This window comes from Ruditapes philippinarum, unplaced genomic scaffold (genome assembly GCF_026571515.1).
Source record: "Ruditapes philippinarum isolate M1 unplaced genomic scaffold, ASM2657151v2 ctg40_1_1_1_1, whole genome shotgun sequence".
NCBI classification, from domain to species: domain Eukaryota; kingdom Metazoa; phylum Mollusca; class Bivalvia; order Venerida; family Veneridae; genus Ruditapes; species Ruditapes philippinarum.
The window spans coordinates 89,564-104,322 of record NW_026863541.1 but is presented as its reverse complement, the minus strand read 5'-3'; the positions used below and the strand labels follow the sequence as shown (position 1 = coordinate 104,322).

Genomic DNA, 14,759 nt, shown 5'->3' with positions numbered 1-14,759 from the left:
TAGCTATTACTAAATTTTATCTCAGGATTTTTAAAACTTCATTTCTTTAATAAAACGTTTTGTCTGTGCGTTTTCATAGCTACAATGTATATGTATATGACAATGCTATTGATAATTGGATAAATGCAACAAGAGTGGAAGTACAATGTACATGTATATAAAAGTTTGTGTACTGCTAAATGTATGTACTATGTAACATCATATCACATAATGTCATATCATATCATGTAATGTCACATATCATATCGTACATTTAGGAACCCAATTATATATGCTTATAATGTTAAATAAATTTAAACAATTCAAATAATAAATCTGAAATTAAGAAAATTGTGTTTGTTGTTGTTTTCTATTTTCATTGACCACCAGTATAAATTATCAAATATTAACCATTTGTTTGAAGTCATAAGTCTATGAAATTTTAACAGAATCAATAAGCGCATGGTGTAAAGCACCATTTCACCTGCCCATAATTTTTAACGTTAAAGCAGCATGCCTCCAGATTCATGCTTATTTTTAATGAACATTATAAAAAATGTATTTAAAAGTAGAATACATATATTGTGAAGTGAACAAAGAAAATACTTTAAACATTGCAAACGAAGCTAAAATTCCACATAAATTACCAACAAGAGCACCGCTAGGCGGAGCATTATATGCCCGAAAGTGTTTTTTTTTTTTTTTTAGTAAAGATGAAGCAATTGTAAGACATGGGACTCAAATAAAGTATTACCTCCTTCAAATAACAATCCTCCTTTGAAGTTTCAATATTGTGGTCCAAATGGAACTTTAAGTTATGCCCCAGAAACTGTTTTCAATTCTAAGGTAAAAGTGACCTTGACCTTTGACCTTGTGACCCCAAAATCATTAGGGGTCTTTTACCCAATATGGACAATCATACTATGAAGTTTAAACACAGTAGGCCAAATGATACTTAAGTTATATTCCGAAAACTGTTTTCAGTTTTAAGGTAATAGTGACCTTGACCTTGTGACCCCAAAATCAATAGGGGTCTTCTACCCAATATGGACAATCATCCTATGAAGTTTGAATATTGTGGGCTAAATGGAACTTAAGTTATGCTCAAGAAACTGTTTTCAATTTCTAAGTAATAGTGACCTTGACCTTTGACCCCAAAATCTATAGGGGTCTTCTACCCAATATGGACAATCATCCTATGAAGTTTGAACACTGTGGGCCAAATGGAACTTAAGTTATGCTCCGGAAACTGTTTTCAGTTCTAAGGTAATAGTGACCTTGACCTTTGACCTTGTGACCCCAAAATCAATAGGGGTCTTCTACCCAATATAGACAACCATCCTATGAAGTTTGAACACTGTGGGCCAAATGGAACTTAAGTTATGCTCCGGAAACTGTTTTCAGTTTTAAGGTCATAGTGACCTTGACCTTTGACCTGTGACCCCAAAATCTATAGGGGTCTTCTACCAAATATGGACAATCATCCTATGAAGTTTGAACACTGTAGGACAAATGGAACTTAAGTTATGCTCCGGAAACTGTTTTCAGTTTTAGGGTCATCGTGACCTTGACCTTTGACCTTGTGACTCCAAAATCGATAGGGGTCTTTTACCCAATATGGACAATCATCCTATGAAGTTCGAATATTGTGGGCCAAATGGAACTTAAGTTATGCTCCGGAAACCAAATTGCTAACGTTTTCAGTTTTAAGGTCATAGTGACCTTGACCTTTGACCCCTAAATCAATAGGGGTCTTCTACCCAATATGGACAATCATCCTATGAAGTTTGAATATTGTGGGCCAAATGGAACTTAAGTTATGCTCTGGAAACCAAATTGCTAACGGACGGACGGACAGACGGACGGACGCCAGGGGGTATAACATAATATGTCCGAAATTCTTTCGGGCATATAAAAAGAGGTCAAAATATGCAAAAATAGCCCTTACTGCTTAAGTCACACAGTAGAAATATGGTGATGAATACTGCAAAGTCAGTCAATAGTGATACATTACATGTTAATTATTACTTGATTCTTAGATCTTTAAATCTTGATCCATTTTTCTCACTTTCGACTTTCTTGAAATAGTTTGCTCATCAGCAGGCAAGCAGCTTTAAAAGGGCTGTTATATTTTCAAGATCAGCAAACAAGATATGAGCCGTGTCACGACAAAACCAACATAATGGGTTTGCGACCAGCATGGATCCAGACCAGCCTGCGTATCCGTGCAATCTGATCAGGATCCATGCTGCTCGTTATCAGTTTCTCTACTTGTTATAGGGTTTGAAAGCGAACAGCATGGATCCTGATCAGACTGCGCGGATGCGCAGGCTGTTCTTGATCCATGCTGGTCGCAAATCCATTATGTTGGTTTTGTCATGACACGGCTCATATGGTTTCAATTATAATAACCTAAGAAGAATAATTAAAACTTGTTAAGTATCATATACCTATTTTATTTCAAATCAGACAAAATACATTCATGGAATAATTTTTATTCACCTTATAATTTGAATGAAACAAAATACTAGTACTTCACTTATTATGTTTAATATTTTGACTGAAATAATACTGCACTCATATTTGTTAAATATTTTGAGTGAATTAATACTTCACTCATATTTGTTAAATATTTTGACAGAAATAATACTTTACTAATGTGTTAAATATCTTGATTGAAATAATACTTCACTCATATTTGTAAAATATTTGAATGAAATAATACTTCTCTCATATTTGTAAAATATTTTGAGTGAAATATTATTTCACTCATATTTGCCAAATATTTTGAGTAAAATAATACATGTATTCAATTCATATTTGCTAAAAATTTTGAGTGAAATAAATCTTCACTTATATTTTGCAAAGTACCGGTACTAAGGACGGTGATAACAATATGTAACACATATTATATTTGTATTTCCAGCATACATTTAGCACAGTTAGTAAATAAATAAGAAAACATCATATGGTGGAGAATCAGTGCCATCTATCGTTTTTCATGTGGCTGGGGGGAAGAAATTGAAAGTATGAATGTTTGGAAGTATGAAAGTACAAAATCTCTACCAAGTCATGTTTGTTGAGTTTTCAACTCTATATCTTTACACCTTGCCACATGAAAATTAGATGGCACAAATATCAAACAGTAGATAATATAATTGTACTAATTTAAATACTAATGAAGCAACAAAGTCACTGTTTATCCTAAATTTTACCTTATTCATAACCAACTTTCTTTAAATTCAAAATTATCACCACTGCATTAAGCTGTCAATAATAATAAAATCTGTCAATTTACATTAATCACAAAAAACCCTATACATGCTAAAATTTAAAGAAAGGACTAGTCCAGTTTTCATTTTTGGATTTGTCCATTTTTAATTTTGGGGATATTAAGATGAAAATGTGAAGTTGATTAGTCAACACAACTGTAAATCACTATACATGTATTTGCGTGATCTTTATTTCATGAAAAATCCATTTCCATATCATTTCGTGGATTCATGAATTTGCGATGGCAAAGAAAAAAAACATACTTGTGGTTTCTTCTATAAATTCTTTTAATACACAAACACCTTTGACAAGTAATTTCGTACCATAGGATTGTCTTGCATTGAATTTAAACTGGTTTATTGTAAATTTCGGGAGTTTTTGGCATGAAATTGTAATTTTGTACAGCGAAGATTCTAGAGTTTTGACAATCAGCATTTTTGAAAGGTATGTAGGTAAACATTAACAGAGAAGAAAACATGCATTAACAGATAAAATTATGCATGCACATTTTTTTCAATAAGCATGAATCGGGACCCCATGTTAAAAATAGCTTACTGCCATGACCACCCTGGTAATTTCATTATCAAAACATAACTGTCAAATCACAAAAGCATGACAACACCTTTTCTTTACTAAACAAATAACGAAATGTTGAATTACCAAACTAGGCCTATATCTTTTATGCAACAATTGTGCTGATGCACCATTTTTCTGCATAAGCATCTGCAAAGTCCCTCAGACTTATCAAAACCACCGTCATATAGGCTTTGGTTTTAAATGCGCCCTTGTGTGTTTGCAGATATCAATACATAGAAAAAGGTGCATTCACCCTCTATAAATGTGTAGGCTGACCTGACTCCAAACTAGTTGCATTGGTATGATGGTTTCAAATTTGTAAATGGAATATAAATATAGCACATGCTCTTGCATAAATATCATAAAAAATATTGTACTGTAAATATAAACATTGATATGCTATTTAAAAACTTAACCCTGAAATAGAGAAATGGGCTTTTACTGTTTTGAATTTGGAACATTCCATTGTGATTTTAAATGATTTCATTATCAAAATAGATTAAATTAAAATATTTCACTATGCAGCAAAGAAAAAACTTGAATTACCAAAGAAAAGACAATCTTATTCTCCACTTGTAGCATTGGTTGATTCACTCGCTCAAGCATGGATTAATATGATGTTACGAAAATAACGCCAAAGCATATTTTTTAAGTAATGACTAGTGTGAAATACCTAAAAATAGATCTGAATGTATATATTTCATCAGTTGATAATATAGGTATTTTTGTTATAAAAGAAATAGAATATAATATTCAAACATCTCAATTACAAAACATTTTCATTGCACAAAATTTTATGTTCATACTTCAAAATATACATACAAAACTGTTTAAAACAAAATATCTCATGTTCTAAATTTTTTTTCTGCATAGTTACTTACAGAATAAGTGTTATTTTGACATAATTTGACAAAATAAGTTATTTTTGTGAATTCCCTGTCCCTAAAACTAGGTTATCACCCATTATTTGTACACTTGACAATGTATTTAAATTTAAGAACAATTTCTGATTTTTCGTGACAGAACAAATTTGGAGGTGTGATGCTTTAAACTGTTAATAAATCTTGCAGCAAAATGCTTTTAACTATTCAAAATATTAATACGGCTGGAAAAAAGCCTTCAAAAAAATACAATGTAGAAAGTCTTAGTGAAATCTTTATAAATAGATTTATTGTTATTTCACAAAAATACAACATATTGTCCGAGCACATTTCATTACATTCTATCAAACATATATATTATCAAAAAAACAAAAAACATCACACTTGATAAAACAAAAAACAACAACAATATATGTTCATTTTGTCATACGTTTCTAAACGACACAAAAACTGTGTATTTCATTAGCACTCCATTACAAAACTTATCCTCGTATAATCTATATAATTCATATAAGTCCCTGCTGTTCAAGGGTTTTAATACATCGCAGAGCTTTCTTCGCTGCAGCACTTTTGGCTATACGATAGTTCCGGCCAACTCCGGTAAACACGCCCTTACCGACGACATTTACCGTCACACGTATCTTACCATCCATTGTTCTCTCTGGTTTCCTGCAAAAAGTAAAAGGTAATGTTAAGTACAGTAAGACCTGTATTAAACCTCCACTTCTGAATAAAGACCACCCTGCAAATAAATGCAATTCTTCAACAACTCAATATTGACAAGAATTTGTAACAGAGTTACCAACGTCCCCCGCCTCGGGGAAGTTTTATATGAAGCATAAAATTGTGCTATTTCAAAAATTGAGGTATGGATGTCAGGACTTTCATTCCAAAATTATGATCAATGCTAGATCTACAAATGCAACAATGAATTTATTTAAAGAAATACTAGTAAAATGAAACACGGAAAGTGTAAAAATTCTATCATGTTAACCTTTGACCTCAAATGGTGACTTTGACCTTGGAGGTAGGGGTGCAGGTGTTGTGCATGACATATCATCTAATTAATATTACTATTTGTGTCAAGTATTTTCAAAAAATCCCTTGAACTATGTAGAAGTTATAGATCGGACACAAAATATACCTATAACAAGACTATGTCAATCTTTGACCTCTAAGTGTGACCTTTGGAGGTAGGGACCCATTTTTGCGCCTGACATATCATCTTATTTATTGGTGATTATTTGTGCCCAAAGTATTTTTAAAAAATTCCAGGTTATGGACTGGACACAAAATATACCCTATTACAGAGTATGTAAATGTTTGACCTCTATGTGTGACCTTGACCTTGGAGGTAGGGACACATGTGTTATGGCATGACATATCATCTTATCATTGTGACTATTTGTGCCAAGTATTTTCAAAATCCCCTTGATCTATGAAGAAGTTATAAGACGGGACACAAAATAAACCATATAACAGACTCTGTTAACCTTTGACCTTTAAGTGTGACCTTGACCTTGGAGGTAGGGGTGCAGGTGTTGTACCTGACATATTGTCTTATTATTGTGACTATTTGTGCCTAGTTATTTCAAAAATCCTGAAGAAGTACAAAAATATACCCTAAAACAGAATACGTTATCTTTTGACCTCTAAGTGTGACCTTGGAACTTGGGAGGTAGGGATGCAGATGTTGCGCATGGACACATTGTCTTATTATAGTGACTATTTGTGGCAAGTATTTACAAAATCCTTTGATCTATAAAAAAAAGTTATGGACTGGACACAAAATATACCCTGTAATAGACTATGTTAATAATCTTTGACCTCCAAGTGTGACCTTCACCTTTGGAGGTAGGTGACCGGTTTGTTGCACATGACACATTGTCTCATTATAGTGAACAATTGTGGCAAGTATTTACAAAATCCCTTCAAGGATAAGAAAGTTATGGACCAGACACAACGTATACCCATCAAATAATCAATGTTGACCTTGAATGCGCAAGTGCCGTACCTTGACCCTGAGGTAGGGGTCTGGTTGTTGGGCATGACACATCGACTAAATTATAACAAACATTTGTGCCAAGTTATTTCAGAATTCCTTTGATAAAATGAAAAAGTTTATGGACCGGACACAAAATATACCCTGTAATAGACTATGTTAATCTTTGACCCTCCAAGTGTGACCTTGACCTTGGAGGTAGGTGACCGGTTGTTTGCGCATGACACATCGTCTCATTATTGTGAACAATTGTGGCAAGTATTTACAAAAAATCCCTTCAAAGATAAGAAAGTTATGGACCGGACAAAATAGACAATGTTGACCTTGAATGAGCAAGTGTGACCTTGACCTTGAGATAGGGGTCTGGTTTTTGCACATGACACATCGTCTTATTATAACAAACATTTGTGTGCCAAGTTTTTTCAGATTCCTTCAATAAATGACAAAGTTATGGACCGGACACAAAAGTGTGACGGACGGACGGACGGACAGACGGACGGAGCCTATTACTATATCCCCCTTTTTTCTTCGAAAAGGCGGGGGACAATTAAAAAGAACAGAGTTACCTCAAAATAAAGAGCACTTGTTTATAGAATAATGTTCAGTCTCTACTTTGGATGGCCTTTGTCAACAGGTTTCACTGCACACAATTTGTAGTTGGAAATGGATCACATAAGATTTAGGATGTTATGACCTAATTGTGACAAACTTTTTCTATGACAGCAACGACTAAACGTACATTCAAAAGCTCAATATGACTGTCTTAAACATAAATCAGAAATTAAGGGAAAGGGAGGAGGAAGGAAACTTACTGACTGACCCATCGGAAAAACTGTCATACACAGTTGACAAAGGTGTCACATACCTATTGGCTCATAAGTTTGCTTCTCAACAAAGAGATCATAATTCCAGCCCTCCATGTTTCCTCATATGATACCAGTATAGGTTAGTATAGGCAGAATGAATAAATAATATCAGTTGAAATGACTTCCTTTAGAATCCACTCTGTACAATATGTGTATACTAATACAAATGACAATTTTAATCATTTTGATTTAAAGCTCAATAAAGAATATACAAAAACAAGATATGTTTGTAAAACATGTATGCCCCCTATCAGCAGCCAATTAGTCATGTGATAAGGTTATTATGCATGACTTCTGACCCAGTGATCAAACAATTAATAAGGGTTATAAAGTATCTACTGGTCATGACCTTGACCTTTGACCTCTTGACCCAAAACTCAATAGGGGTCATCTGCTGGTCACGACCAATCATCATACAAAGTTTGAAGTTCCTAGGCCTAGGCGTTTTTAGTAAATTGATCAGAAACCGTTTTTACCTACAAGGTCAATGTGACCTTGACCTTTGACCCCTTGACCCCAAAATCAATAGGGGTCATCTGCTGGTCATGACCAATCACCATGCCTAGGTTGAAGTTCCTAGGCCTAAGGGTTCTCTTATTATTGATCGGAAACCGTTTTAACATACAAGGTCAATGTGACCTTGACCTTTGACCCCAAAATCAATAGGGGTCATCTGCTGGTCATGACCAATCACCATGCCAAGTTTGAAGTTCCTAGGCCGAAGCGTTCTTTAGTTATTGATCAGAAACCGTTTTTACTTACAAGGTCATTGTGACCTTGACCTTTGACCCCTTGATCCCAAAATCAATAGGAGTAATCTGCTGGTCATGACCAATCATCACACAAAGTTTGAAGTTCCTAGGCCTAAGCGTTTTTAGTTAATTGATCGGAAACCGTTTTTACCTACAAGGTCAATGTGACCTTGACCTTTGACCCCTTGACCCCAAAATCAATAGGTCATCTGCTGGTCATGACCAATCACCATACCAAGTTTGAAGTTCCTAGGCATAAGGGTTCTTAAGTTATTGATCGGAAAGCATTTTTACCTACAAGGTCAATGTGACCTTGCCCTTTAACCCCTTAACCCCAAAATCAAATAGGGGTCATCTGCTGGTCATGACAATCACCATACCAAGTTTGAAGTTCCTAGGCCCTAAGGGTTCTTTAGTTATTGATCGGAAACCGTTTTTACCTAAGAGGTCAAATGTGACCTTGACCTTTGACCCCTTGACCCCAAAATCAATAGGGGTCATCTACTGATCATGACCAATCACCATCTCAAGTTTTGAAGTCCCTAGGCCTAAGGGTTCTTTCATTATTGATCGGAAACCGTTTTTACCTACAAGGTCAATGTGACCTTGACCTTTGACCCCAAAATCAATAGGGTCATCTGATTGGTCATAACCAATCACCATACCAAGTTTGAAGTTCCTAGGCCTTAAGGTTCTTTAGTTATTGATTGGAAACCGTTTTTACCTACAAGGTCAATGTGACCTTGACCTTTGACCCCTTGACCCCAAAATCAATAGGGGTCATCTGATTGGTCATAACCAATCACCATACCAAAGTTTGAAGTTCCTAGGCCTTAAGGTTCTTTAGTTATTGATCGGAAAACCGTTTTTGCTTTCAAGGTCAATGTGACCTTTGACCTTTGACCCCTTGACCCCAAAATCAATAGGGGTCATCTACTGGTCATGACCAATCACCATACCAAGTTTTGAAGTTCCTAGGCCTTAAGGTTCTTTAGTTATTGATCGGAAACCGTTTTTGCTTTCAAGGTCAATGTGACCTTGACCTTTGACCCCTTGACCCCCAAAATCAATAGGGGTCATCTACTGGTCATGACCAATCACCATACCAAGTTTGAAGTTCCTAGGCCTAAGGGTTCTTTAGTTATCACTCGGAAACCATTTGGTCTACGGACCGACAGACCGACGGACCGACAAGTGCAAAGCAATATACCCCCTTTTCTTCGAAATGGGGGCATAAATATTCAAAATATTAACAAATATATAAATATTACTTACTCAAACTTGGCTGTCTCAGGCTCTTGTTCTAACAGTTCCCTCACTGGAGACTTCGGTATATTCTTCAAATACTTATCTGTAGAAAAATAAAAATATATGAGCCACGTCACGACAAAACCAACATAATGCGTTTGCGACCAGCATGGATCCAGACCAGCCTGCCCATCCGCGCAGTCTGATCAGGATCCATGCTATTCGCTTACAAACCCTATTACAAGTAGAGAAACTGATAGCGAACAGCATGGATCTTGATCAGACTGCGCGGATGCGCAGGCTGGTCTGGATCCATGCTGGTCGCAAACCCAATATGTTGGTTTTGTCATGACACGGCTCATATTCATTTCCATTCCAGAATCATTTTATTTTCTAATATTTGTCCACTGCGGTCATTTATACATTATAACATCTTTACAAAGAATGGCAATACTTAACTAGGAAATAAAGTTAATGAATTTCACATAAAAGCATTTCGTTTTTTTAAAGGTTATTATTTTAGTTTATTTTACTATTATTTTAGGTTATGTATGAAATTCTGTTATAGACTCTATAATTATTTGTTCTATGACAAAATATATGCGCAAATTTCATCAACTGCAGGAATGATGTTTGTAAAAACACAGCACCTACACAGAATAAATGCATATCTTTGCAATAAAACAATATACAAGGAATGTTACATTAACAACCATGTGTGATTTATACTCGACACTTTTTTATCCACTATTTTGAAAAAAAGAACAACAGGAAATGAAAACAAAATTACAGTGACTTTTTAAATTTATATACATGTAGTGTATTCCTTCACTTTCAGCTTTATACTTTTTAGAAAGCATAACCTAAAAATTTATCAAAAATAAAAACATTATAAAGGTAGTATTGTTTATCAAAGAAATTTGATGTTCAAAGCATCTTTTCCTCATATTTAAATAAAAAAAAGTCGCTTTGTATACATCAATTTTTTTTTATGATGTCAGAGCTAAATTTGTCCTGGGTATGAGTTTATAAAGAAGTTCTTTGAGCTCAAACTCAAATCTCAGGTATTTGGTTGGTCATTAACTGCCACACAATGTACACTGACCAATTAAAATCCTGACATATGAGACAGAACACAGAAAAAAAGTTTTATAACCTTTAGGCCAGTACTCACCAATCTGTGGTTTCATGATTCTGTAAAACACCCTCCATACCGTGTCCAGTGACATTTTACTGTCTAGATATATAGCTCCAGCGACTGACTCAAATATATCACCGAGAGCTTTAGGTACCTCTAACTCTACATGTTCCTTCTCATGGTCCTCATCTGTCTGTAAATATATATTATACAATGGTTTTATGACAATTTAAACATATTTTTGGTTATCTCGGTACTCAGTCCACAAAACTGACTTCACTGGATAACAAACAGGTAATTACCAAATTTCTCTGCAAGTGACCAACTACTAGTTTCACAAGATTTTTAGATCAGCAGTGAGAGACAAATTTTCAAAATAAGTACAACTGAATAGCAAAAGGTGCAGATCATAATCAGACAGCACTACTAAAGTGCCAGCTGCTCTTGCAGACAGATTCAGTCGCCATCACCAAACTTAGGGTTAACAAACTAACGCGTCAGACAAGTAATCTTATGATCGCTTGCCCCATAGGTTCAAACCCTGTCAGGGGCAAGTCGTTGTTTCCTTGAGCAAGAAACTTTACACTCATTGCTCAGTACTAGCTGGTTCCAGGAACGGATTTGAAGGTGTAATGGAAGTTTGGGAGTCATTTACTCCTTGATTTTGGCTTTTGACTTCCAAAATCTTTTACTTTTTCTTCTTTACCTATACTGTGACTCCCAAAATAAGAAATTTTGAAACTTAATGGAAGCCCTGAGTGTCTATAAGCTAATAGCTTCCTACACAATTGAACTAAAATAAATTCTGTAAAGACCAAACTTAAACAAATCTAATCCCCTGTGTTATAACTGATACAAATATTTCATTATTTCAGATAATACATACCTCGTCATTTTCATCATCAATCTCATCCTCTTTTTCTTTCTGTCTTGACACAAACTTCTCTATAACATGAAACAATGATGGCGAGATAGCCTTGAAATACTTGTGAAAGTCCCACTTGACAGCTAGAGCGGCGAAAATGTTGTTGTTGACAAGGGCCGACCTCAAGTCGGTCAGTACACCAGGACTGTACTTGTCGGAGTCCTCGTACAAATGACGTGTTATCACATAGTCCAGAACTGCATCCCCGAGAAATTCTAATCTGTAAAAGATATAAATCACTATTTAAATACTTAAGATAAAAACAAAAGTAGCATACATGTAAATAAAACATATCAAAATTAAAATGATATTGGTTATAACAACTCAACTTATTATGATAAAATGCTTACAAAGATGTTGTTGCTGCAGTTACAACTCTTATTTTCAAATTGGTTGCCTCTCGGATAAAATGATAAACATTAGGTGGTTCCTTGAATATCATTTTAAGTGGAGTTCAGATAGAAAAAAGAAATCAATTTTGAGTGCACTGTTGTAGAATAATCTACGGTTGGAGTTCAAATGTGCAGGAATATGATCACAAAGGCCGATAAGCCCGAGTGAATAATTACAAAGCATTTGAACGACAAATCATGCATTATTATACTATAATGCATGAAAAAATAATATTTATTTCCATTCTAATATGCTAATAAACAAGAGGGCCATGATGGCCCTAGATCGCTCACCTGACTTATCAAACTCATCCAAACAATTACCTAGACAAGCAGTCTGACCAAGTCTCATGACAGGTGAGTCAAAAATGTGACCACTACAGTGTTAACAAGGATGATCCATATTTGAGCAGTGCGACCTAGTTTTTGACCCAGGTGACACAATCATCAAAACAAACTTTCAGACCAATTTCCAGGATACTTGGATCAAAACAGTAGCAACTAGAGTGTTAACAAGATTTTTCTATTTTTAGCTCCGGTGACCTAGTTTCACATGCGATTTCGAACTCATCCAAGCAATTACCTAGACAAGCATCCTGACCAAGTTTGATGATAATTGAGCCGAAAATGTGACCACTAGAATGTAAACAAGGTTTTTCCATATTTGGGCGGTGTGACCCTAGTTTTTCATCCAAGATGACCCATGTTCGATCTTGACTTAGAAATCATCAAAACAAACTTTCAGCCCAATTAACAGAATATTTGGATCACAACAGTAGCCCTAGAGTGTTAACAAAGATTTTTTTCTATTTTTTAGCTCAAAGTGACCTAGTTTTTCATCCGAGATGTCCCATGTTCGATTTATTTTCCCAGCAATGACCTAGACAAGTTTCCCTGACCAAGTTTGATGACAATTGAGTCAAAATTGTGACCACTAGAGTGTTAAAAGGTTGTTCTATTTTTTAGCTCCGAATGACCTTACTTTCTACCGAAGATGACCCCATGTCGAACTCATCCGAGCTATCACCTAGAGAAGCATCTTGATCAAATTTGATGATGATTGATTGCAAAAATGTGACCGCTAGAGTGTTAACAAGGTTTTTCTATTTTTAGCTCCGGTGACCTACTTTTTCATCCGAGATGACCCATGTTCGAACTCATCGAGCTTAATCACCTAGACAAAACATCTTGACAAAGGTTTGATGATGACTGATGCAAAAATGTGACCGCTAGAGTGTTAACAAGGTTTTTTTATTTTTAGCTCCGGTGACCTACTTTTTCATCCGAGATGACCCATGTTCGAACTCATCCGAGCTATCATCTAGACAAGCATCTTGATCAAGTTTGATGATGATTGATGCAAAAATGTGACCGCAACAGTGTTAACAAGGTTTTTCTATTTTTAGCTCCGGTGACCTACTTTTTCATCCGAGATGACCCATGTTCGAACTCATCCAAGCTATCAACTAGATAAGCATCCTGACCAAGTTTGATGATGATTGATGCAAAAATGTGACCGCTAGAGTGTTAACAAAGTTTTCTATTTATAGCTCCGGTGACCTAGTTTTTTTCATCCGAGATGACCCATATTCGAACCCATCAGAGCTATTACCTAAACAAGCATCCTGACAAAGTTTGATGATGATTGGGTCAAAAATGTGACCACTAGAGTGTTCACAAGTTTTTCTATTTTTTAGCTCGTGTGACCTAGTTTTTCATCAGAGATGACCCATGTTCGAACTCATCCAAGCAATTGACTAGACAAGCATTCTGACAAAGTTTGATGATGATTGGTTCAAAAATGTGACCACTAGAGTGTTCACAAGGTTTTTCTATTTATAGCTCCTGTGACCTACTTTTTCATCCGAGATGAGCCATGTTCAAACTCATCCGAGCTTTCAACTAGATAAGCATCCTCACCAAGTTTGATGATGATTGAGGCAAAAATGCGACCACTAGAGTGTTCACAAGCAATTGTGGACGTACGACGGATGACGGACGACAGACATTCACCGATCCTATAAGCTCACCCTGAGCAAGCTCAGGTGAGCTAAAAAGAAAATTGATAAAAAAAGGCATTGAACTACATTAAGTGCAGAAGTAATTTTCCTGACATCGTTTGGTTTATTGAAATCATGTATGACGTCATATGCATTTGTTTTTTTATGCTGTGCACATATCGTGTAATAATGCACTTGATTGCCCTATCTGTTATTACAAGCATAGTGTGAAGTGTGTTAGAATGTATAATTGAGCCAGATAAGAAGTGACCTACCTTTGATAACAGTCTGTGACTGTGTTAAAGTGATATGAAGCGTGTGTAAAGGCCTGCAGTAGGTAAGATCTATCACAGAATGTGTACCCAATCTTCTTCTCGAACCCCTTGTATCCATCGAGCAAGTCATGTAAGATGTTGTCAGCATCAGGAGATGTTCTCAGAAATGGTGACAACGGACAAGACAGGCTATCAAACTCTACATCATTCAGCTATATAATTCATAAAACAAAATATTGTCATATTAAAACCACAATCATTTTGTAATTTTTTTTTGTTATTGTAACGACATAGTCCTGTGATTTATACCAGTTTCACATATTATCTTATCGTGCAATACTTAAAACGGATGGAAACAATGCTCATGACTTCCTTCCATGTTTGAAAAGTTGTGTACTTGGCAGAGCTTTCTCACCTCCGGCAAATAATCTATATCAAACTACATGTTTAGG

General features: G+C 35.4%; 1 protein-coding gene across 1 annotated transcript in view; it reads right to left on the bottom strand.

The window, feature by feature from the left end:
- Positions 1 to 2,411: 2,411 nt before the first annotated feature.
- LOC132722406 (endoribonuclease Dicer-like) overlaps positions 2,412 to 14,759 on the bottom strand; it is a 29,488-nt gene continuing 17,140 nt past the window's right edge. The window contains exons 15-19 of the mRNA XM_060706906.1: positions 14,308 to 14,519; positions 11,602 to 11,860; positions 10,752 to 10,908; positions 9,605 to 9,680; positions 2,412 to 5,378 (exon numbers count right to left, since the gene is read on the bottom strand). Coding sequence (XP_060562889.1) covers positions 5,216 to 5,378; positions 9,605 to 9,680; positions 10,752 to 10,908; positions 11,602 to 11,860; positions 14,308 to 14,519 — 867 coding nt within the window. The 3' untranslated portion in view covers positions 2,412 to 5,215. The remainder of the gene's footprint in view (positions 5,379 to 9,604; positions 9,681 to 10,751; positions 10,909 to 11,601; positions 11,861 to 14,307; positions 14,520 to 14,759) is intronic.